Below are 21,878 nucleotides of genomic sequence, written 5' to 3'. Positions count from 1 at the left end.
AAGAGGACAGGGGCCTCACATCCTCACACACCTCCCCTCAGCCTTCGTCCAGGGCTGAAAAGCACCGATCTCTTGGCACACAGTCTTTTACCAGTCGGCTCCGCAAACATCTCAGCTCCCAGGAGACGTCTCTCAACACGCATATGTCTCCCGTGTCTCAGATTTCCCTGGGTGGAGTGATTTCATTGTTGTGACCAGCAGGAATATCCCGTCTCCAAACTCTCAAATGATCAATTTTTACCACCCAAGAATACAGGGCACTAAGAAAAAACAGTATTCAAATCTTATTTATCTATCATTTTAGATAGGTACATAGATACATTAACAGTGAAATTATGACCTTTTGGTTTAAAATACTAAAATAATTATCACAGATTAATTTTGTGCAGAGAGAAAATTTCTTAACAAATTTTAGACTAATGACTTGAAGTTATCGTTACTTCTTTTTTTTCTTATTTTTGTAATTATATTTCTGTACATTTTTTTGCAATGGTAACAACTCTCTGTATATGCAGATAGTAACTTTATTAATTTACATGTCTTTGTAGACGGACATATCAGCATTGATACGCTGATATTGATGATATTGATGGACTGATGTCTCTTTGCAATAAAAGAGCTCTCTACTCTGAGAAGTCACTCTCATTATTCAAGCATCACATGCAGGCAGACTCTATTGTATTCAAAACGCATGCATGCCTGTAAAAGAAATCCACCAAGAGACGAATCAGCCCATTCCAGATTATAATTAAAAGAGACAGCTGTGGATTAGCAGAAACTGGCAAACTGCATGTGCGTATGAGAATGCCCAGCACATTGCCAGTGAGAATCTTAGTGTATAGAATAAGATTGTCACTGGGATCTTATTGTACACAAGGCGAGGCTCTCCATTCAGCACACATGCGAATTGAACAATTCACCTTGTGATTGAACAGTTTGCTGTGTTCATTGTTGAAAGATCTGTGGGAAACTGCAGCGCTGTGGTTTCTGCGCTGAGATGATATCTCCTGTTTTCTCACCACATCTGGTTGTTTTTGTTTGATTTTTTTTTTTTTTTGTTACATGCTGCTGGGAAACCACTCTAAACTGGCCAAGGAAAAAAATATTTTGTTATACTCCAATGTCTCAAATGCCGTAGAACATTATAGTGAATTTAAAAATAACATATTTTCTGGATGTGGTCGAAATGTATCCCATCAAACCATGAATTCGCTGTGTTTGGATCAGGATCTTTTTTTTTATCACGCAGCTGTCAAACTGTGCTGTAATGATCAGATATTTTGAGCAGAATACTCCTACTTGTTTAGTTCATAAAAGTGAATGGCGTATGAAGTGCACACACAGAAACACTTGCCACAGTGGTGTGATTGTAATCTCTGATCCGCACAGATTAAATCCTCATAAATATTGAATATTTGATGACTTTCCCATTGATGGAGCAGGGCGCCTGGGCGGCCCGCCCTCTGCTAGCTGTACATACCCACAGGAGGGTTTCGTTCCTGACAGTGCTCCTCATCTCAGCGAAAGCATCTGAGCCAGCAAAACTGACACGACTGTGAACGCAAACACTAATGTATGAGCGTGTGATCCGATCATGTTTAATTTCCGATGAGGCGTTTATATAAATGAGCCGTGTGTGTGTGTGTGTGTGTGTGTGTGTGTGTGTGTGTGTGTGTGTGTGTGTGTGTGTGTGTGTGTGTGTGTGTGTGTGTGTGTGTGTGTGTGTGTGTGTGTGTGTGTGTGTGTGTGTGTGTGTGTGTGTGTGTGTGTGTGTGCGCGCGCAAGTGTCAAGTCAAGTCAGTTTTATTTATATAGCGCCGAATAACAAGTTATCTCAGGGCACGTGTCATACAGAGCAGATCTAGATTGCAGTCTTTCTCATATTATTCACATAGAACCAGCATTGTCCCATGAGCAAGCACTTGGTGTAAAGTGCCGTGGAAAGGAGAAACCTTGAACAGACCCTGGCTCATGGGGTGCGGTTCTCTGCCTCGACCGGTTGGGTTAAAAGAGAAAGAGAGAAAAAGAGAGAACGAGGAGGGAATGAGAGAGTGAGAGAGTGAGTGCTGTTGTCTCTGTTTGTCCTTCTGCAGTCCGCCGGCTGCCTGCCTAGCAGGGACCGTAATGATGGTCGTCAGCACTGGCTGGTTGCTAGGTAACAATTACCTGACTCTGCTTTGCTTGCACTGAATTACACAGTAGGGTGTGTGTGTGTGTGTGTGTGTGTGTGTGTGTGTGTGTGTGTGTGTGTGTGTGTGTGTGTGTGTGTGTGTGTGTGTGTGTGTGTGTGTGTGTGTGTGTGTGTGTGTGTGTGTGTGTGTGTGTGTGTGTGTGTGTGTGTGTGTGCACGCGCATTGAGAGACTGAAAAATACAGCAAAGTAGAACCAGTGTCTCCACTTCTTGGCAGAAAAAACAGCCTCCCCGTCTCTACAGTAAATATGAAGCTGGAGACAGCAGCCGGTTAGCTTAGCCTAGCATGAAAACTGGAATATTGGCTTAGGTACCTGCCAAGAAATTGTGCCGTGCATAACCTCATTGGTAACCTCATAGAAAAAAATGTTGTTTTTGCACCTTGGATTATTGTTCTGATTAAACTAGTGAGGCATGGTGTAGTTATTAGCTTTAGAAGTGCTGGCAAGTGTTGAAAGAGAAGAAGGACTAGTTACAGCATTGGAGTTGTTTTTGGTCTCCTCAACTAACTCTCAGCAAGAAAACAAAATGTTGAATAATCCTGTCTGACTTTTTAATGTAAAAATAATAATATTTAAATCTTTTTCTTGCTAAAATGTTAATACATAACATGAGCCACTTGGACTCCAGAGAACATATTTGAGGTCTAATGTATTCATTTGTCCTTCATCCTCCACCTCCCGGTCTGAAAACACTTCTGATGGCGGTGTGGGCGGAGGTTTAACAGTCCTCACATCGCTGCATCCACTTTAAATCAAATGTGAACGATTTGGTCAAATCCCTCTTGTAGCTACCGTTTACCTCGCTCATGGATATGATGCCATCCAATAACTCAATATCAGCACACTGACCCTGTCTTCCTGAAGCACGGAGCCAGGAGGAACTCCTCCGCTGTGGCTCAGGGGCCGACAGGAGGCCATGGCACCCCCCCCTCAGAAGTGCCTGCCAGCTCCCCCAGACATGGGTGATATATTTGGAGATCATTAAATGGTCCTAAATGAGACCCTGGCGTGAGAGCAAGCTCTGACCATCTGGCCCCATTGTGAACGCCTGAGCTCTGCTCAGACTCAGCCAGCAGCATCAACACCTCCGATTGGTTGGATGATGAGTAAGCCTGGCAATTCCAGCCAATCAGGGACTCCTTTAATCAATTACCCAAACCTGCCTCAACCTCTTCATTTCTCTTTAACTATCCCGCTACGTACTGTGTTTCTTTGCTACACCTGCACTGGTTATGGTTTATTTGTTACCACAATGACATTGATGCTGTAGGAGCTGGAAATGAAATCCAGTAGGTTGAGTATCATTTTTCCTGTTACCATGTTTCTTGTTTGAGTGAGATGATGCCGATTCCTTTGCCACTCGGTCAGTCTGTCAGTTTGTCCAGACTGAAATGTCTCAAAAAACTGTTTAATGGTTTGCAATAAAACGTTGGATGAATTCTAATGGCTCTGGTGATGTTTGTGTTATCCTCTGGCAGGTTCACGTTTTTAACTTTTAGCAGTAGAGTTAAGGCTCACAGAGCCACTGGCATGGCCCGGACACTAGTTAGCATCAAGTCTTGTCAGCGATAAAACAGCTGCAGTGTCGTTGAGCTTTGCTATTTACCAAAGCTACTTACGAAAGATTTTCCTTCATATTAAAACTTTTCTTGATCCTGAATTAGCATGGCCTTTATTTGGATAGAGATAGTGAAGGAGAGACGGGAAACAGGGTGAAAGAGTCAATTAATGACACAGAGCAAATGGTCTGCCTGGTCGGGAGTTAAACCGGGAAACTGCTGCTCGAGCCGGATGCGCCCGAACCATTCAGCTATCAACTCAACTGTGAATTGGCATTTTGCTCAAAGTCTTGTTGTGCCTGAAGCAGCTGAAATGACTGACTCTTGGTTTTGTTGCATCACCTGCAGAGATAAATATAAAGTCAAATTTGAATCCATTCCTTATATTTATGTGCAAACAATCTTAAACTGATGAATTAATTTACTACAGGTCTAGTGTCTTTTTAAATTGTCTAAGGAAGATGACAACATGGCCTTGTCTTTTAGTGTCTTGGAGCATTTTAACAGGGGAAATGTCACGGCCTTTCGTGACCGTGCTTTTGGTCAGTGTGCATGTAAACAGCAAAGAGACAACCAGGTTTTTCCACGTCAAGGTTTGCTTACTTGAACTGTGTCTGTCTATCTGCCGTTTCCAGGTCACAAGCTCAACAAGGATCTGAAGCACTACCTGAGCTTGAGGTTTCAAAAGGCTTCGCCTGACCATGAGCTGCAGAAGATCATCCGAGCCAATCTGTATCGCCACGCTGTGCCTTGTGAGTAACAATATTACGCCAATGAGACGGTGGATGCCTAAATCGGGGTCATCTGGCTCAAGAGTGATGTCTTTAACCACTCGTTAGCATCATTTCCGTATCTTAAACACAATGACCCACTTTACTTCGGCTTCTTTTCTCATTTGTTTCATCTCCTATTAATCTAATCCTTCCACGTCGCTCTCGCTCACTAGATTATTCTGTTACACTTCATTTTCCTTTCATCATTTACAATCCTCACCATTTCTGAATCTAACAAAGGAAACAAAACTAAAACAAGCGTTCACACGCACCAGCTCATTAAAGCCACTCGTGTCTTGACCGCAGCGGAGCACCGTTTTTGCAGCTGACTCACGTGGCTGTGAAATATACAAAAAAAGCGTGGCTCCAGCCAAACAGCCGGCACCGTGCCAGACCCCACAGCTGGGCTCTGTCACGTCATGATCTGCAGTTGGGTGACACAGTCCAGCTCTGCTCGGTTCATTCTCCTACTGTACTCATGACATGTTTTGTTTTGTTTCTCGTTTTTTTAAACCTTTTGCTTGAGTTGTGATGGCAACAAAGCTTGAGACTGGAAGAGTTTGAAGGAATCTAGAGCGCGTGGCGTGTTCCCGCCTCCCCTTCCCCGAGGAACTGTTTTGATTACCACTCGTATGCATAGACATGATTTAATCAGCCGAGGAAAGGATCACATCATCACTCATTTAAAAAGGCCACTTCCCCCTGTGTGACTGTGTGTGTTTGTTTTCATGTGCTCGCGTTGTAATGCTGCCTAATAAAACGTGGCTTCTAGAAAAGATTAATACTTTCTTCCCCCTCTCTCTTTTCGCTCTCGGGCCTTTGCTTCCCCACTCTCCGCCGCTCAGTCTCTGGCTGTCTGTCCTCCTCTTGCGTTCATCCATGTGACCCGTAAATCCGCCTCTCTTAGCCTCCCCCGTTGCCCTGCCCGGGATTATGATGTTCTGATATATTGAAAATAGATTCATGCCTGATTATGTGATGAACATGTTGGGCCCTCGCAGAGATCACAGGATGCTGGGGAGGCCTCCGCCTGCAGAGGACAGACAGGAATGACATTAAAGTTGAACATTGACAAAATAAAAATGCTAAACATGTTTTTCCAGTGAAAAACTTAAGCCTTCAAAATTCCCTGGCATGTCAATACATGCTGTGTATTTTCACCACTTTACACCTTTGAAATCTTTAAAATAAGTAAGGTGCTGAATGCTATTATCACCTCTTCACGTCTAAACAAAAAACAAAGTGAACCGTGACTCTAAAGTCCTTCACAGGAGACAAATCAAAGAAAAGAAATACAAAAATCTGAACCTCCTATGGGATGCTGATACACGCTAAAAGCTAAAAGATGAATATTTTTTCAAACAGCATGGTCACTGTAGTTTTTTTAGCAAACAATACCCAAACAGGAGTAAATTGTGGATCTGTCGGGAGTGTTTTCACATGTGAATTTGGTTTATAAGTGAGTATTTACTGAAGCTTAAAGAAGGTGTATGTGTGATTGACTTAATATAATCTACAGTGCTCACAAAGGAACATCATGTGATCCACTACAACAGTGGGGCTCAGTGTACTTGGCAGTAGGGGGACTAATATATATATATATATATATATATATATATGTGTGTGTGTGTATATATATATATATATATATATGTGTGTATATATATATATATATGTGTATATATATATGTGTGTGTGTGTGTGTATATATATATATATATGTGTGTGTGTGTGTGTGTGTGTATATATATATATATCAGGCTTTGGATACTCAGATTATACATTGTTTGGTTCTGGTCTTTGACAAAAATAAAACATGTAACATCAGCAGAAATATCACGTGTGAGGCTTAACGATGACTTTTCAGTTATGCAGTTCAGTTAAGTTCTTGCATTGTTATGGTATTTTTTTCTATTCTGGTAATGACTTTTTAAAAAGTCCACATGGGCCGCAACACAATGCCGAAATGTTTTTTACTAGTTCCCCCTCCTGTCTCCCTTTCTTTTCTTCCCGTCCTCGCCCCCCCTCCCTTTTCTCGGTGACCTACTATCGCTGCCACCTCCTGTTTATTGTCTCTCTCCCCCTCACACACATGCAAATAGTTGCCTTGGCATGACAAGGCACAACGAGAAAAGCAGTCAAATAAAAGCCACACTTCTCAGCCCTCTGTTTCCTTTGTCTGCGCCTCTCCTCCCCCTCTCCTGAGCACATGTGCTGCTCCCTGTAGCCCGTGTTTGACTCAAACAGGTGTCTTTCCCTCCACCACTGGCCGAGGTGGGGTTTCTTTCTCTTTTTGGGGGGCATGTGCGCGAGTGTGTTTATTGGAAGAGCACTCCCCCCTCCTCCCGTCCAGCCCCCCTTCTCCCCTCTCCTCCGTGGCCCCCGCTGCTACAGATGGCCATTGTGATCATGTGCGGCAAATGTCACAATTGATAGAGAAGTCGCTCTCTCGTGGGATTCATTCCCCTCGCACGTCTACAGCTGCTGCTTGGGGATGAGGGTTATCTCTGCGTTGTCCCAGCGTTTGAGCCACAGCGAGAACCAATCCTCCTCCTCCTCCTCCCCCCCCCCCCCCACCCTCCCTCTCGCTCTCCCTCTCCCTGCTCTCCCTCCATCGTTCTCTCTTCTCTTTAAATCCTCCAGTGACTGTCAGCGTCCCTGTGGCTCGGCGGTGGCTGCTGCCTTCCTGTCTCTCGCCGTCACACTCTAGCTGCTCCCACTGTCTCCCTGCCTCTGCTGCTCTCACCCTCCATCTCTCTCTCTCTCGCTCTCTCTCGCTCTCTCTCTCTTACTACCCTCCCCTCCTCACTGTCCTTCACTCCCTTGCTTCCTTGTTTTCCACTCCACTGGCGATCTCGGGGAAATCATTGTTGGAGACAAATTTTCTCTGTTTGCCGCTCACACAAAGAAAGGGATTACGGCTTGATTTGCTGGCTCCAGGCAAACTCTGCATCCAGGCAAGTGGCAGCTCCTTATTTTCTCCTCATTCCCTCCTTCCTCTTTTTTCCCCCACTCTCATCGCCATCCGCCATCCAAAGCCTGTGATGTATGCATGGCACAGAGTGTGTGTGTGTGTGTGTGTGTGTGTGTGTGTGTGTGTGTGTGTGTGTGTGTGTGTGTGTGTGTGTGTGTGTGTGTGTGTGTGTGTGTGTGTGTGTGTGTGTGTGTGTGTGTGTGTGTGTGCGCGTGCGTGCGTGTGGATGATGCTGTGTATATAGGCTAAGGGAATCAGGGAAGGTGGGGGTAGGGGTGGGAGTTATGTGAGGGAAATAGAGGGGCAGGCACACTCGCAGCAGGCACGTCCAAGCCAGAGGGACAGATGGCCCGTAGCCGTGGTGCTTTTTCCTCTTTGGTTTTCTAATTCACCCTGCAGGCTTTGTGTAAGGCCCACTAGTACACAGACCTTCTTTTCAGCAAGAAGCAAGAGATGGCTGCTCTCCTTTGCTAGAAGGGGTGGGGGGGTATATGTGTGTGTATGTGAAGAGCGGACAGTGTATAGGAAAGGAGAGGAAGGAGGAGGAGGAGGAGGAGGAGGGGGTTGCTGTAGAGGCAGAACAGGTTTTTAAGGGTAGGTTAGGGTAGGAGAGGAGAGGACAAGGGTGGGGGGACGGTGGCTGGGGGGGTCACGAGCCTCGAATGCATGGAGGTCAGGTCCAGATGCTGCTCAGACAAAAGGGCTTCTCTGGGGGAACGGCAGGGGGAAGCGTGGCACTCGCCATTGTGTGTGTCGCTGCATTGCAGGGTGCTGCTGGGGAGCCTCATGCTAATGACGGCCATTCATTCTCGTAACGGATGAGTGGGCCCCAGCTTCTGTTCCCCTGCTTTTCACATATGCAAGGTTCATATTCTGTTCACGTGACCAAATATCTGCTGCGTTAACACACGGTTCGCCGTGGAAACGACGAAGCGGTGGGAAAACGATGGCCTCCGTGTACATTGAGGAAGCTGGTCAGATATAAATGTGTTTTTGCATAGTAATGATGTATGAAGACAGGTGCAGGCTCTCTCTCTCTCTCTCTCTCTCTCTCGATCCTGTGTGTGTGTGTGTGTGTGTGTGTGTGTGTGTGTGTGTGTGTGTGTGTGTGTGTGTGTGTGTGTGTGTGTGTGTGTGTGTGTGTGTGTGTGTGTGTGTGTGTGTGTGTGTGTGTGTGTGTGTGTGTGCGCGCCTGGACTATGCCATATTTAGCACATTTTACAGATAAACAAACAGGCATCATCTGTTCCCATTAAATTGGATCACATACCACATACAGGCCAAAAGAAACTGCAGATCTTCCTTCTTGTTTCGTTATCAGTGTGATTGGCAAGTGGGTGGAACTTGGCACTGGAGGCTGTGGTCTCTGACGTCATTTTTGTTATTGACAATCTCCTCCAGGCGCATTTCAAAGGCATCTTACGGGCCATTATCCAGAAGGAACCATTACATGAACTCAACCTCTGTTTCTGCTTCTGCACCTGCAGTTGAGAACAGACTGTGCCCCGAGACTGGTCGTACATTGACTTACTCCATCCTGGTGAGCAGCCACTGTGATCGTGGCTATGAAGTGTAGCTCACAATCACGTTTTGGCCGTTCAAATTACTTGCACAAATGTTTCCGTGGCCATGCTCGGGCTCGTGTAAGACAGCGGGCCTCTGATCTCGTGAATACTCTGAAGATTGTTGACAGGATCACCCCGGAGTCACTCGGGTCAATTTAAAGTGATCAGTCTCTCAGATTAATGAGCCGCTATCTTGTCCCACAACTGCAGAAATGCAGAAATGTAGTTCTGTCTCTCTGAGACTGTTGGTGAGACGAGAGTGATTCTTCGTCCAAACTGGCGGCGCTGTTTACTACATGAAATGAAAAAGAGAGCTTGTCAATGACAGTAGGTGTGGATTATCTTCAATGTTTACAGGTTTGACAATTTAAGACGGCCCCTGGTATGTTTTCGCCGTTGTCAGTGGAGTGTGATGACGATAACCCTGTTTTTGAGGTCAGGGAAATGAACTGTGCTAATTCACTGACTGAACAAAGATTCCCTGTTATGATCACGAAGTCTTTTGAACACTGATCTGTGTGTGAGTGTCTTGTGATGATTTGGATGTGGCTCCACTGAAGCAGCCAGCTAGCATATATATACTGAAGCTCTGGAGTGTGTGTCAGTTAGCCTCGATGCCTCCAAGCAGTGAGCGTGATGATAAAATAGAATTTGCCCATAACGTTCTTCCCAGAAAGTGATGAAAGGTAAAGTCGCATGAACTTTGAACTCTGCAGCCACATTAACTCTGTGTTCACGTGGTTGCGCATAGTTTGTTTCAATCATCTTTACTCCTTTAGATACACATCATTTTATACTTGCCTTGCTTGATGTTTTACACACATTATTGCTACAATAGTGCTGTTTTGTAATTTACAGATCTAGATTTCATGTTTCTGCTGTTTGTATGAATATTTGGTCGTCAGGATAGCTGAGAATTGCATTTGGCCATTTTGCAAAATGTCGAACGCTCACATGAATGTTTGATCCATCCCCCTCAGTATACTGCTGCCATTTTGTCAATGTAGGTGATCCATAAAGGAGCATTTTGAGATTTTGGGAAATGCACTCATTCCTTTCTTGCTGCAAGTTAAATGAGAGGATCAATACCACTTGCATCATGAATTTGAAGCGATTAACCTATTTCAGCATAAAAACTGGGTAATTGGGAAAGTTGTTTTTAAACTTCACAACACCTCTGAAGCTCTGAAGCAGAATCTCTGCATTGGACAGAAGTCTTGTTAACTTCAGACCGGACCATGTGAATCCACACAGAAAGCTGCAGTCCTCTTCCCTCAGGGCAGGTCCTGGGTTTTGTGGTCAGGTTGCCCGGGCAACAGTCCATGTCCATGCAGGTACAGGCCTGCGCTGCCAGGTACAAGATTTCCTTTAGTCTGCCAGTGGACTCTTAATCTCCCAAGTTGCTAATGAAGTCCTGGCTCTCTGATCCGGTCAAAGCATAGTAAACAAATTCAACGTGTAGCCAACTCTGCACCAACACTTGTCATTTGTTGTTACATATTCACTTTCCTATTTGTACCTTTTATGATATATATGATACTATATCTCCCTCCTATCTTCAATGTTTACCCTCATCCTTGTCCTGCTTCCCCATACACCCTCAAGCCATCATTCACCCCTGAGCAGGTTTTTCCTCAGTCACGACACCTGCACGAAGCTTAGTGTTTGTCAGGACGGAGCATGTGTTAGGTAATGTCAAGAGTCTATATTTATGGCCAAGTCACCAGGAGAAGGAAAAGGGAAGAAGAGAAAGACCGAGGCAAAGGAGAGAGTGAGGGAGGGAGGCAGTGGGCGGGAGTATGCAGGGGCTGTGGGGCTGCAGCCATTGGCCTCAGACAGGAACCGGAGTGTGAATAGCTCACATTGGCTTAGCCACTAAGCTGGGCTGGACCTCTAATTTGCTCTGCTTGTGGAGCTTTGAAGAAAAACGGCAGCTGCCTACTAGCTGCCTGCCTGAATGAGCTCACAAGTCGGGCGGGAGGTAGCCCACACTCACAGACAACTGGATGATCCATGGACGGTTTGGATGGACGAGGGAGAGCAGACGTCAGCCTCCTTGGATTTATCTTTTTGAATATTTCTGTGGAATAACGTGCGGAGAGGAAAGCAGCAGCAGCAGCAGCAGCAGCAGCAGCAGCAGGGGTGGTGGCGGCGGTGTAGAGGTAATTCTGTGACATTTGCTTCATCTCCTGGGACTGATGCACTCGGCCTCCTGGGATTAGATTGAAAGAAATGTGGGTTGGGAAAATAAGACGGATGCACTCAGAGGCAGAAATACAGAGGCAGGTGTGTTTTATTTCATTGGAGAGACTGTGGGAGTCAGTGCCTGTGCAGATCTGTTGTGTGATATTGATGAGCTGTGATGGGTTGTACCATGTGTCTGTGATGATGGCGGATCCGTGTGTGCACACATATGCATGTTTGTCTGTCTGAGGTTGTGTTTGGTTAGGGGCTGAATTTAAACACTAATCTGTTGACACACTCGCCTGCTGTTAGAGGACATTATTACCAGTGTCTGCCATTGGCTCACACGGCCACATCTCCTCCCTCGTCTTTTTTCCCTCTCATCCTTCCTTCATTTTTACCTCTTTGAGTCACCCCTCCTCACGCACTAGCTCTTTTCTCGCTGCTTTACTCTTTAATATAAAGCTCCTTTCTCCTCTGTTTTTCTATTCTCCAATAAACAGTGATTTCTAGTGCGTGACAGAGAAACAAAACCCCTGCCACCTTTTGTGTCATTTTACAAGATATTGAAGCCTCAGATTGTATGTGCTTTCCCACTATTCATTTTTAGCCCCCCTCCCTCATTCTTCTCCCCCCGTATTGAAAGGGGATAGATGGGGAGGGAGCGGGGGGAACAGCAGGAGAATAGTGGCTGGGACTCAGCTGTGAGGAGTGTTGTGGCGCGAGCTGAAAGAATGGCCTGTTGTGTTGGGCAGCAGCGGTATTGTGTGCCTGGTCTCTCTCTCCCTCTGTGTCCCTCTCTCCTCTTTAATGGGTAACTCCATCATCCCTTTATTCAAACAATCACGGCGAGGAACCCGCTCTTCGTATTAAAATAAAAAGGAAACAAAACATAAAACGGCCCCTTTGATAAAGAAAGTTGCCCTTTTTCATAAGTGCGGGGCTGTTTTTTTACCTTATACTTTCAGAGAGATGAACATGATTATCAATAAAAACCCTTTTTCATATAATAAATGTAGAGCTCAAAAAACAATTGGTCAATTATTCAATTAGTTCTTTTTTCTCAAGCAAAACACCGAACTAAGCCTGGTTCCATTTCCTCGGATATGAAGATTTACTGCTTGTTTTTTTTTTGTGTTATGAGACCAAAAACTGAAAATGTTGGGGTTCTGAACTGCTGGTCAGACAAAATAGGATGTTTGAAGTTAAAACTTTAAAAATCAAGGAAACTGTAATGGTCACATTTTCACCTAAACACAAAGAGTTATATAATAAATTAATGTCAACAGTGTAATTCAAGTTTAATATAAAAAAAAAATATATGACAGTACAACGTAGTCCGGCCACAGACACTGGTACCAACGTGTATGTAGATGCACTTCACACATATGCTTTTTTTCTTCCAGTGTCTTCTAATTTGCTCTGTTTAATTGTGACTTCTGACTGCTGTTCAAATGTGGGCATTGTTTTGCACGTGTGGTTCATCATGGGAGGCAAGAGGAAGCGTTCTTCTTTTACCGAAGCTTTCCCAACCTCGTGGTAGTTAATTGAACCTACAACAGCGTGGCATGCTCTCCGCAGCACCTCGGCCTCTGATAGGATCTGGAGTGGACCTGCTATTTGCTTAATCATTAATCTGAGGGCCTCCACTACATTGATTCTTTCCCTGTTCCCCTTCATAAATCATTATAGGCCAGCAATCCCTTTAATGGGGGGGGGGGGTGGTTGGGGGGGTACTGATTGAACACAGCCACAGCACTCAGGACGTAATACTCACCCTGGATCTCACCGGTCAGATGATCAGGACTGAAGGAAACGGGGGTCCAGTACTTGTCCATCTCAGCAGTATTAGACTTCCAGCCATTGAAGCGTGAAGATGGTGTGACACCAATAATTGGATTCCCTGTTCTAATATTTTTGTAATATTCTGTATAAGTGCTATTAGCATCTTTAAATTACTGACCGTAATGTATGCAAATGGTCATCCACCCATAGTTTGTGGTTGAGACACTCCCATCTTCTGACCAGTGTATTAAGGGACTACTTGTGTAGATGAGGCCTTAAAGTGCTGCCTCAATCAATGCTGCTCCGGTAATTGGCTTAGAGGCCCAAGAGAGTTCCCTGCTAACTCCCAGTGTGACTGTTTGGTTTCCCTGCCCCTCCTCTCCTCCGTCTGCTCTGAGACGTGTACGTAATTTCTTCTCACGTCACCTCTCTGCCTCTGTTTTCATAACACACACACACACACCGAGCTCGTGTTTATCCTGGAAACACGGCACGATCGGTGCCGCGGCTAAGCGCTGAATGTTACGGAGGAGTCGGCATTAGCGAGCTTTAGCCTGCCGGTAAGATTTGTTTTTTTTTAAGAATTATAAAGTTTAATGTGACATAGAAACCACCTAGACACTATTTGTCCTTGTTCGGAATTCATTTCATGAAAGACAGAGGCCGACTGCTGCACAGTCGACAGTCCCTCCATCAGGATGATCTCGCTCTCTGGTCAGTCACGCTCACACTCATCACCAGCAGGGGTTAAAAACAGCAGATGTTTGGCTGAACCGGTGTGCATGTGTCCCTGTGTGTGTCTGCGAGTGTGTGTACGTCTGCATTAGACAATGAGTGGAAGCTCCGCAGACCATCAACAGCAGGAAGGCGATTGAGGGTATCAAATGTCACCAGAGTGGTGTCGGCCCCAATGCCTATTGTTAATACACAGGAGGATGTTTTTTCACCTGGAGTTTTGGTGTGTGGGTGGGGGGTGGTGTGTGGGGGGGTGTGTGTGGGGGGTTGTGATTGTGGTGGATTGATGTGAGCATATGTGGGATGATTTTTCTCTGTGTCGTTATTTTACAAATCAGCTTTTACTGTCATGATAGAGGGACGTGATCATGAGTAACTTGTGTCTGACCTGTCGAACAGAGCTCGAGGTCTCGCGGGCGAGGACGGGAGAGGTGATGTTCAGTTGTCTTGGCCTCAGGTATCACTTGAACCAAACAGAACCAGAGGTCAGAGCAGGACATCAAGAGAGAGGCTGCAGAGCGTATAGACATACAGAATATATCACCCTTAGTCTGGCATATGACAAGACAACTCGTCACACGTCGATTCATGTTTACCTTGTTCACCATCTTAGGCTACATCCACAATACTACGTTTTAGTTTGATAACGCATCACTGCTGCTACGTTTACACCTGCCGTCCACACTACTCCGGAGTTTTCAAGTGCCAAAAACAGAGAAGTGTGGAAACGCTGCTGGCCCTGTTTCCGTTTGGAAACTCCGGTGGACTGGTGCAGTATGAACGGGCCAAGACAGATGTTTAGAAAAGATGACGCAGTCACCCTCATTTGCGTCCTGGTTGGTTCTTATCAGTCAGGACTCAACTACCACTGGTGAGAGTAAAATGTTACCAACACCTGCTGACAGTGACAGTTGCACCTTGTCATCGCAACGAAAAATAAAAACCCCTCATCTTACTTTTCACTATTGTTGTTTCTCGTCTGCAATATTTTCTGTAACTACGCAACCGAAAAGCAGAGTATAAAATCCGCTTCCTGTTACCTTGACACGCACGTTCCCAGTGTACGTGAATGGTCGTGGGAATATGCTATTTTCAGATGTGTTAGTATGGATGGGAAATATTACTGACAGGGAGCGGACGGAGGTCGTTTTAGTGTATTAGTATGCATGTAGCCTTTAGTTTGTAGTATTCACCTTTAGAAGCCATTAGTCAAACAAAAACCCCTGAAAAGAACTGAATGAGCAGTTCTCGAGAAACACTCGTAACACTACAAGGGGCAGTGCAGCACCCAGACAACTTACAGCATGCACATGCTTTCCTTGTGTAACATACTGTACATTACACTCGCAAATTGTTCGAGTGCAAGAGGGCACCGTTTCCAAATCTAAGTTCCCAGACTTTGAATCAGAGAGCACATCCCCGTTAAATGGTTAGAGGAAATGTTTGCACGCCTGCAGCGTGATCATGACACACTGCAATGTCTGCTGCACAGCATTGCAAGGCAATCCATCCAGTGTGTCTCCGTCAGGACCAACGTGGAGGACAAACCAGCCTCTGTTCCCATATTTGGAGCCACTAGCCAACAACACTATGAATACTAGTGTCATTTAAATTTAGTTCTTATAAAATGCAATTTAAGATCCTTCAGCCTTCTACTCATCTGCAGTACACTGTGTTACATGTGGATCTCTCTGGCAGGCTCGGGCCGCTTTTAGACAATACAAACATTCACCGAGCTACGTGAATGAAATATTTAGTCAGCCTCTGCATATAACCGCTTCCCTCTCAGCCAGCTTGCACCAGCCTGCCAGAAGTGGCTTCAGTGCAACTTCATTTCACTTAAAAATTGGATTTTTTTATTCTTATTTTTATACAGTGTACAGTAAAAGACCACTTCAGTAAAACCTCTTCAATGGTTGTCCCTTGACCTTTGAGTGAGTCTCTGTTAGCACAGTATTTGTGATGATGAAATGCCAAAACGATGTGGAGCAATACAAGAATGTTTGGCTGAGTAAAACAGTTGGAAGTTGAGCCCTGTACATTTTAAAAGATTCAGTAGCCAGATGGCCTTAGAATCTGCTTTTTTCTCTGAAGCTACATGAAATGGCCTCTAAATGTTTCGCCACAAGTACACAAGCTCATTTACAGAGTGCAGCAGCACGAGCCCTGAAAAACCATTTGGAAAAGTGCAAACTATTAAGATGAGGGAACTTGAAGGTGGTTTCTATGTACATGTGTGTATGTAAGTGGAAGTCATATCTCAGTAAAATTGGGGGGAAAAACTATAACGTTAATACAAATCATTCTGTTCATTATCTTTGAATTTTGACTTGCCTGTCGGCCCGTTGTTGGAATTATTTAGTTGGGAGAAGCCAGCCAGCAGTAATTGTTGCTCAGAGATAATGGCCATCTCGGTCTCATTATCTTGGCTGCTTTCTGTGGCACATCATCAAGAAATGATGTTGCTATGCTTAACTTTGGAGTTGGTTCCTTTCCTGTGACATTACTCTTCTTCTCATCCTCTAATGAAGGCGTATCCACAGCGCAGATTGCAGAATACCAGTTCATATCAAGATTGCCATGATTCATATACCGCACATAGAGCACCGACTGTCAGGTGATAACGTTCCTCCTCTGCAACTCCAAGGTCTGTAATTAATGACTTAGGACAGCTCGGATGCTCCTGCAGTTTATGATGCGTGTTCGGTGGCAGTGAGTGAGTGGCCCAGTATTGGGAGACAGGATGTGGGTCACGGCGCGCACTCAAACAGGCCACTTCAGGGACACATGTCCCCTGCTCTGGAGCTTTTTATGAACTGCCAGTGAGGACACAAAACTGGCTTCCACAACCTGCTATTTATAGTCCACACACTATATGTGTGTTTACACCCTCCCTCTCTCCTCTCTCCATCTCTCTGATTGTGAGTCAGTGTGGATGCTCATAAAAGCAACCGTGTGTGTGTGTGTGTGTGTGTGTGTGTGTGTGTGTGTGTGTGTGTGTGTGTGTGTGTGTGTGTGTGTGTGTGTGTGTGTGTGTGTGTGTGTGTGTGTGTGTGTGTGTGTGTGTGTGTGTGTGTGTGTGTGTGTGTGTGTGTGTTTTATTGTAATGTTCATGCCATATTCATAACGTAGCTAAATCTAGAGCAGGGCAGTGAAGTGAAATGAAAGCAGACATGCAACAGTACTCGTAAATTTGATAAGCTGTAGCTATGTTTGCCAGGTGCTGATAGCACAAACACTTGTCACAGTACAATGCAGTTCAACACAAAGAGATATTAGATTTGCCTTTAACATGGTTGATGCTGCAACTGTTGTTTATTTAATTATCAATTAATATCTGGATGATATCTTTAATTGATTGCTTTATTGATCCTTGTTAATTCTATGAAATCTCAGATATAGTGAACTTTACACGAAGAGCTGTGAATGTTTTCAAATAGCTTGTTTTGATTTACCAACTGTCCAAAGCCAAAATATGTTCAGTTAACAATTTAAAAGAGATTACTTAATTGATTATAGTTGATCAACAAAACAGAAATTGTTTGCAACTATTTTTTTGTACTCAAATGTTGAGATTTTGCTGCATGTCTAACATTTCTCTGGTGTATGATTGTGAATGAAATATCTTTTAGATTACCCAAATTGTCAGATGACAGATGTGTCCATTGTCAATATTTTTCTGTGTGGGAGACAGAGAAAGAAAGTGAGAGGGGAGGGTGGCACCTAGTAAGAATGTCAATGTTAAAATTGTGACGCCGGCCACAAATGCATATGGAAAACACTGAGAAGTGTAAAGGTATTTCTGATTCATTATGAAATTAATCAAATGTGGTCTGAGTGACTGGATCTCAAATGCATCCTCAATGTGTCTTGGGTGCGTTCACATCTGTACTTTGAGCTTTCCACCCAAGACAGATGCTAATGCCAGGTCTGAACAGGACCATAGAGACAATGTCGACGATGTGACAGAGGTGAGGACAGGCCTGCCCGGGCTCCTTTATCCTTTTAGGAGTGCTTAGATCAATACCGCTTTCACGTACACATGCATACAAACACGCATCCAGCTCAGCCCTTGTGAGAAAGAGAGTGAGATGCTGCACATGACGAAAGTGGAGATGTGAGGCGGACCAGCACAGACAGTGTGCGGCCTAAAGGTGCTGTGTGTGTGTGTGTGTGTGTGTGTGTGTGTGTGTGTGTGTGTGTGTGTGTGTGTGTGTGTGTGTGTGTGTGTGTGTGTGTGTGTGTGTGTGTGTGTGTGTGTGTGTGTGTGTGTGTGTGTGTGTGTGTGTGTGTGTGTGTGTGTGTGTGTGTGTGTGTGTGGCTTCTTGTGGTGCGTGCTGGTGTTTTTGTGCCAGGGATTTCACGTGCCCATTAAGAAATTGTTTTTGCTGTTGTGTGTGTCATGTGTTTTTTTAACGCCCTTGTCCTCTTTCGCTCTCTCCATCGTTCTCTCTTCTGCGCTGTTTTCCACCATTTGGCAGATGCCCCCTTTCACAACAGCGCTGTACATCCACCCCTCATCTGCATGTGGGTGCAGACTGGAGCTGCTGATTGACATTGTTGTTAAAGAGAGTAACTGATAAAGGTTTGATGTCGTGTGTTTGGTTTCTAAACTCACCAATGTAGCCGGGAAACATCCGCGTTGTGGTGGCAACCTCAATATGTTTTGTGCCTACTGCTGTGTCCGCCCACTTTAACTGATGGATATTTTTTCAAAAGCAAAAAAGGCAGAAATAGAGAAATTAAACTTCCTTGTAGTGTGAAAAGATGATGAAAGCAGAGGAGGAATTAATGGTGAGACCAGACACCGGAGACATTAAAAAAAAATCAAGAAAGATTGTGGGAGGTACATAAGATGCTTATGAACTCTGGGTGGACTGAAAGAATTATATTTACTCATTGCACAATCATAGGTAAAGGTTGACAACAGGGAGCTGTGCATAATGTGGGGAGTTTTTCCTTTTCCTTTTCAAAGCCATATTGTCCTGTATTATTGATGCCTTCCACTTGACTGACCCAACAGCCTCATACAGACAGAAAGATGGAAAGAAGAGCAAAACATCAACTGTGTCATGGTATATAGACAATATCAGCATATTGCCAAACCTTTTAATACTCTACCGTGAAAGCCAAGCTGCATGGACGTTTGGCAACAGCATGATGACTTTACTACTTTGTTTAAAAGAGACAAATGGAATCAGGCTGTACTTTGGTTATACAAAGGTTGGTATTTTTAAGATAACTTGAGCCTTTAGCAAGTTGATATTAGTTGTGGATTTTTTCTGTTATTACAAATCAGGCAGCATCAAATGACACTGTGTGTGTATCTGTGAGTTTACTTGTAATTTATTTATTTCTTTTGTTATTTATTTATTTTTATCAGCATGGCTCTGGGGATGGCAGCGACCGTGCGCTGGTTAATCGTCCCACTACTTACGGTCCATTCTGACATCTCAACATCTACAGGATGGATTAGGAAAGTTTGTTCATGGCCATGTCGGGATGAACTGCAGTAGCTTCGTTCATCCCTAAGACGGGGAACATGGAAACATAACAGCTAAACATGGGTTATTGTGATCATGTTTGCATGCTGAAGGTGGCATTTAGCATTTCTGTGCTGTGTGTTCACATTTACAGATTTACATGTATTATACATGGTGTGAATGTAAGAGTGAATGGATGCTGGTCTCTGTATGTTGGCCCTGTGATGTGCTGGCGACCTGTCCAGGGTGTACTCCGCCCAATGTCAGCCGGGATTGGCTCCGCCCCCCTACGACCCCTAAAGGATAACGCGGTATACATAAAGGATGGGTGGAAGGATTATCGTGTTAATTCTGTACTGAAAAATTAGTTTCATTAAATTAGTCAAGTAACGAGAACTCAAAAGGCCACACCTGGAGCGGTGGCGGCCGGGGGATATCACGGCCCCGTCAACATCTATCATGGTACAAGACTGTGGACATTTGCATCACAGTTTCAATTTCAGAATTGTAACTCGATTTAACATGTCTACTAGCTGTACTGCAAGATACAGGCCCAACTGTGACGATTTTTATGATAATTTTCTTTGATTGGGGCCGTGAGACTTAAGGAGTATTAAACACACGCACTGTTGTTCTCTCAGCTGGAATCGACTAATGAATTTTCTGTTTGTAACGGCAGAACAAGCTGTTATTGGTCATCAGTGATAAGACATCAAAACATTTCAGTGGACTGTCATTCAGCCTCTTTTGTTGACACTGATATTTTTTTATTCCCCTAGAAGACATTTTGCTGAGTAGAAATAAATTGAATGTCTACTGTATATATGTTCTGAAACTTCCCTAATTAGACCATCATTGAATTGTGTTTGTGTTCTTACAGGGACAAGCCTATGACATGTTAACCAGTGAGCTCTAGCGGTGCTGGTGGGTGGGCGTCGTTACCGTCCGACAGAGCTAGGCTAGCTGTTCCCCCTTGTTTCGCACTCGGCTGTAGCTTCATATTTAGACTTGAAAGTGCTATTGATCTTCCTATATAACGCTCTGCTGGAAAACAAATCAATCCGTCGGCTATTCTCTGCTGTTATATAATAAACATGAGAACATTAGTGTGCTCTACATCAATAAGGATGATTAATTGATCCAGAGCAAGGACAATAGAATCCCAATTAGTATAACTGTCGGTAACCCTCTCTATCTGTGATTATTCAGGGTGCTACACACCAAATCAACGGCCGGCTGTCTGAACTCGTCTGAACGTCGATGGGTGTCAATAGTCCAATTTGTGGCGGTGTGTTCCGCATCGTCGAGATTGTTGGCGTCCACACTTTTCTCCCGAGTGAACAGGTTCGATAGGCGTCGGAGTTTGCTGATGAAAGAGATCGCTCTGATTGGCTGTTTAGATTTAGCGAATGAAGGATACAAACTACCGCCATCTGCTGGTATGGAGAGTTATTTCCACTCACGCAGGCCAGACGTATGCGACGAGGTTAGTAATCAGTGGCCTTTATATATATTCTGATTCGCTGTACATTGTTGTTTGTATATCTAATTCATGTTTATGTTTTAGCAGAGACAGATGCTGATTTTCAGACATGAAAACGGTCGGAAAATTGTATCTGGAAATTTTCCGGCGTTTGCCTTTCACATATGAGGAACATGGCAGGAGATTGTTGGAGTCAGACACGTTCACACCAACAGCAGGAACATTTCCAAAACATTTCGCGGTTTCTGGTTAGAGCAGGCACATGGACTCACATTTTTCTGAAACTTTACCCGGGGGCTGGCAGGAGGAGTTCTGTAAAATGTCCGGAGCAACATTTGCGTTCTCATATACAGCCCAATCTGGAAAAGTTTGTGAAAAAGTGGTAGTTTGCGTTGTTGTAGTATTGATTTGCATTTATCACCAAGCCCACCGTCTGTATCTAGTTTTTAAGAAAGTTCTACACAGGTTTTTCTTGACAGTACAACAACGTTTGAAAGAAAAATTAAAACACTACATTTTCAGTGTCTGCTCTCAGGTTTTGGTGGCATTTCAAAAACTGAAGCCGTGCTTGCGTTGTGTTCTTTCATTCATGCATGCGCAGGCTGGTTTCTCACAGGGAAAGAATGAGCCCATTGATGACTGTCAGTGGAAGTTAGTTCATCAGAGCCGGGGTCAGGGCCGCTATTGCCCTGTCATCGTGTCTCTGGACTGAGAAAATAGAGACGACCCACTGTGGCAGTAAGGAGGCAACACAGAGTGTTCACACTCTCCCAGCTCAGAGGCAGGCTGCTGGGTACTCCAGAAGAATTAACTCCAAAATGGAAGTGTTGGGAGTTTAGTTTGTGATTCTGGACACACAACAAAAAGCTGTTCCAATAAGTTGGTTATTTACCAAGGGTGAAATTAAGTGTATTTCATTTTTGAATGGGCTTTATAGTGATAAAGATGTAGAAGATTTTCTATGGGATATGGGTGGGCGATATGACTGTATTTATGTATCAGGATAAATCTGTCTGCTGTCAGAGACGTGCTGTATTCTTTATACCATGTCACCCTATCTATTTGTCTGTCAACAGATCATCAGCATTGTTTGGTTTGGACCATACAGTATCTACCACACCTACAGTGGAATAGCTCTTACTGA

The 21,878-nt window shown here is 44.4% G+C and overlaps 1 protein-coding gene across 16 annotated transcripts in view; it reads left to right on the top strand.

The window, feature by feature from the left end:
- The window catches only part of LOC118316480 (membrane-associated guanylate kinase, WW and PDZ domain-containing protein 1), an 83,088-nt gene that overhangs the window by 19,921 nt on the left and 41,289 nt on the right, over positions 1-21,878 (top strand). For 15 of the 16 annotated variants that reach the window (XM_047330745.1, XM_035644327.2, XM_035644328.2 and 12 more), the window contains exon 2: positions 4,388-4,504. In XM_047330745.1, the coding sequence (XP_047186701.1) occupies positions 4,388-4,504 (117 nt within the window). Of the gene's footprint in view, positions 1-4,387; positions 4,505-10,940; positions 11,227-21,878 lie in introns of those variants that run through there. The other variant, XM_035644337.2, reaches the window with a different exon arrangement.

Source organism: Scophthalmus maximus, chromosome 3 (assembly GCF_022379125.1).
Source record: "Scophthalmus maximus strain ysfricsl-2021 chromosome 3, ASM2237912v1, whole genome shotgun sequence".
Taxonomy (NCBI): domain Eukaryota; kingdom Metazoa; phylum Chordata; class Actinopteri; order Pleuronectiformes; family Scophthalmidae; genus Scophthalmus; species Scophthalmus maximus.
The sequence above is the reverse complement of the archived record's forward strand: the minus strand, read 5'-3'. Positions and strand labels throughout refer to the sequence as shown.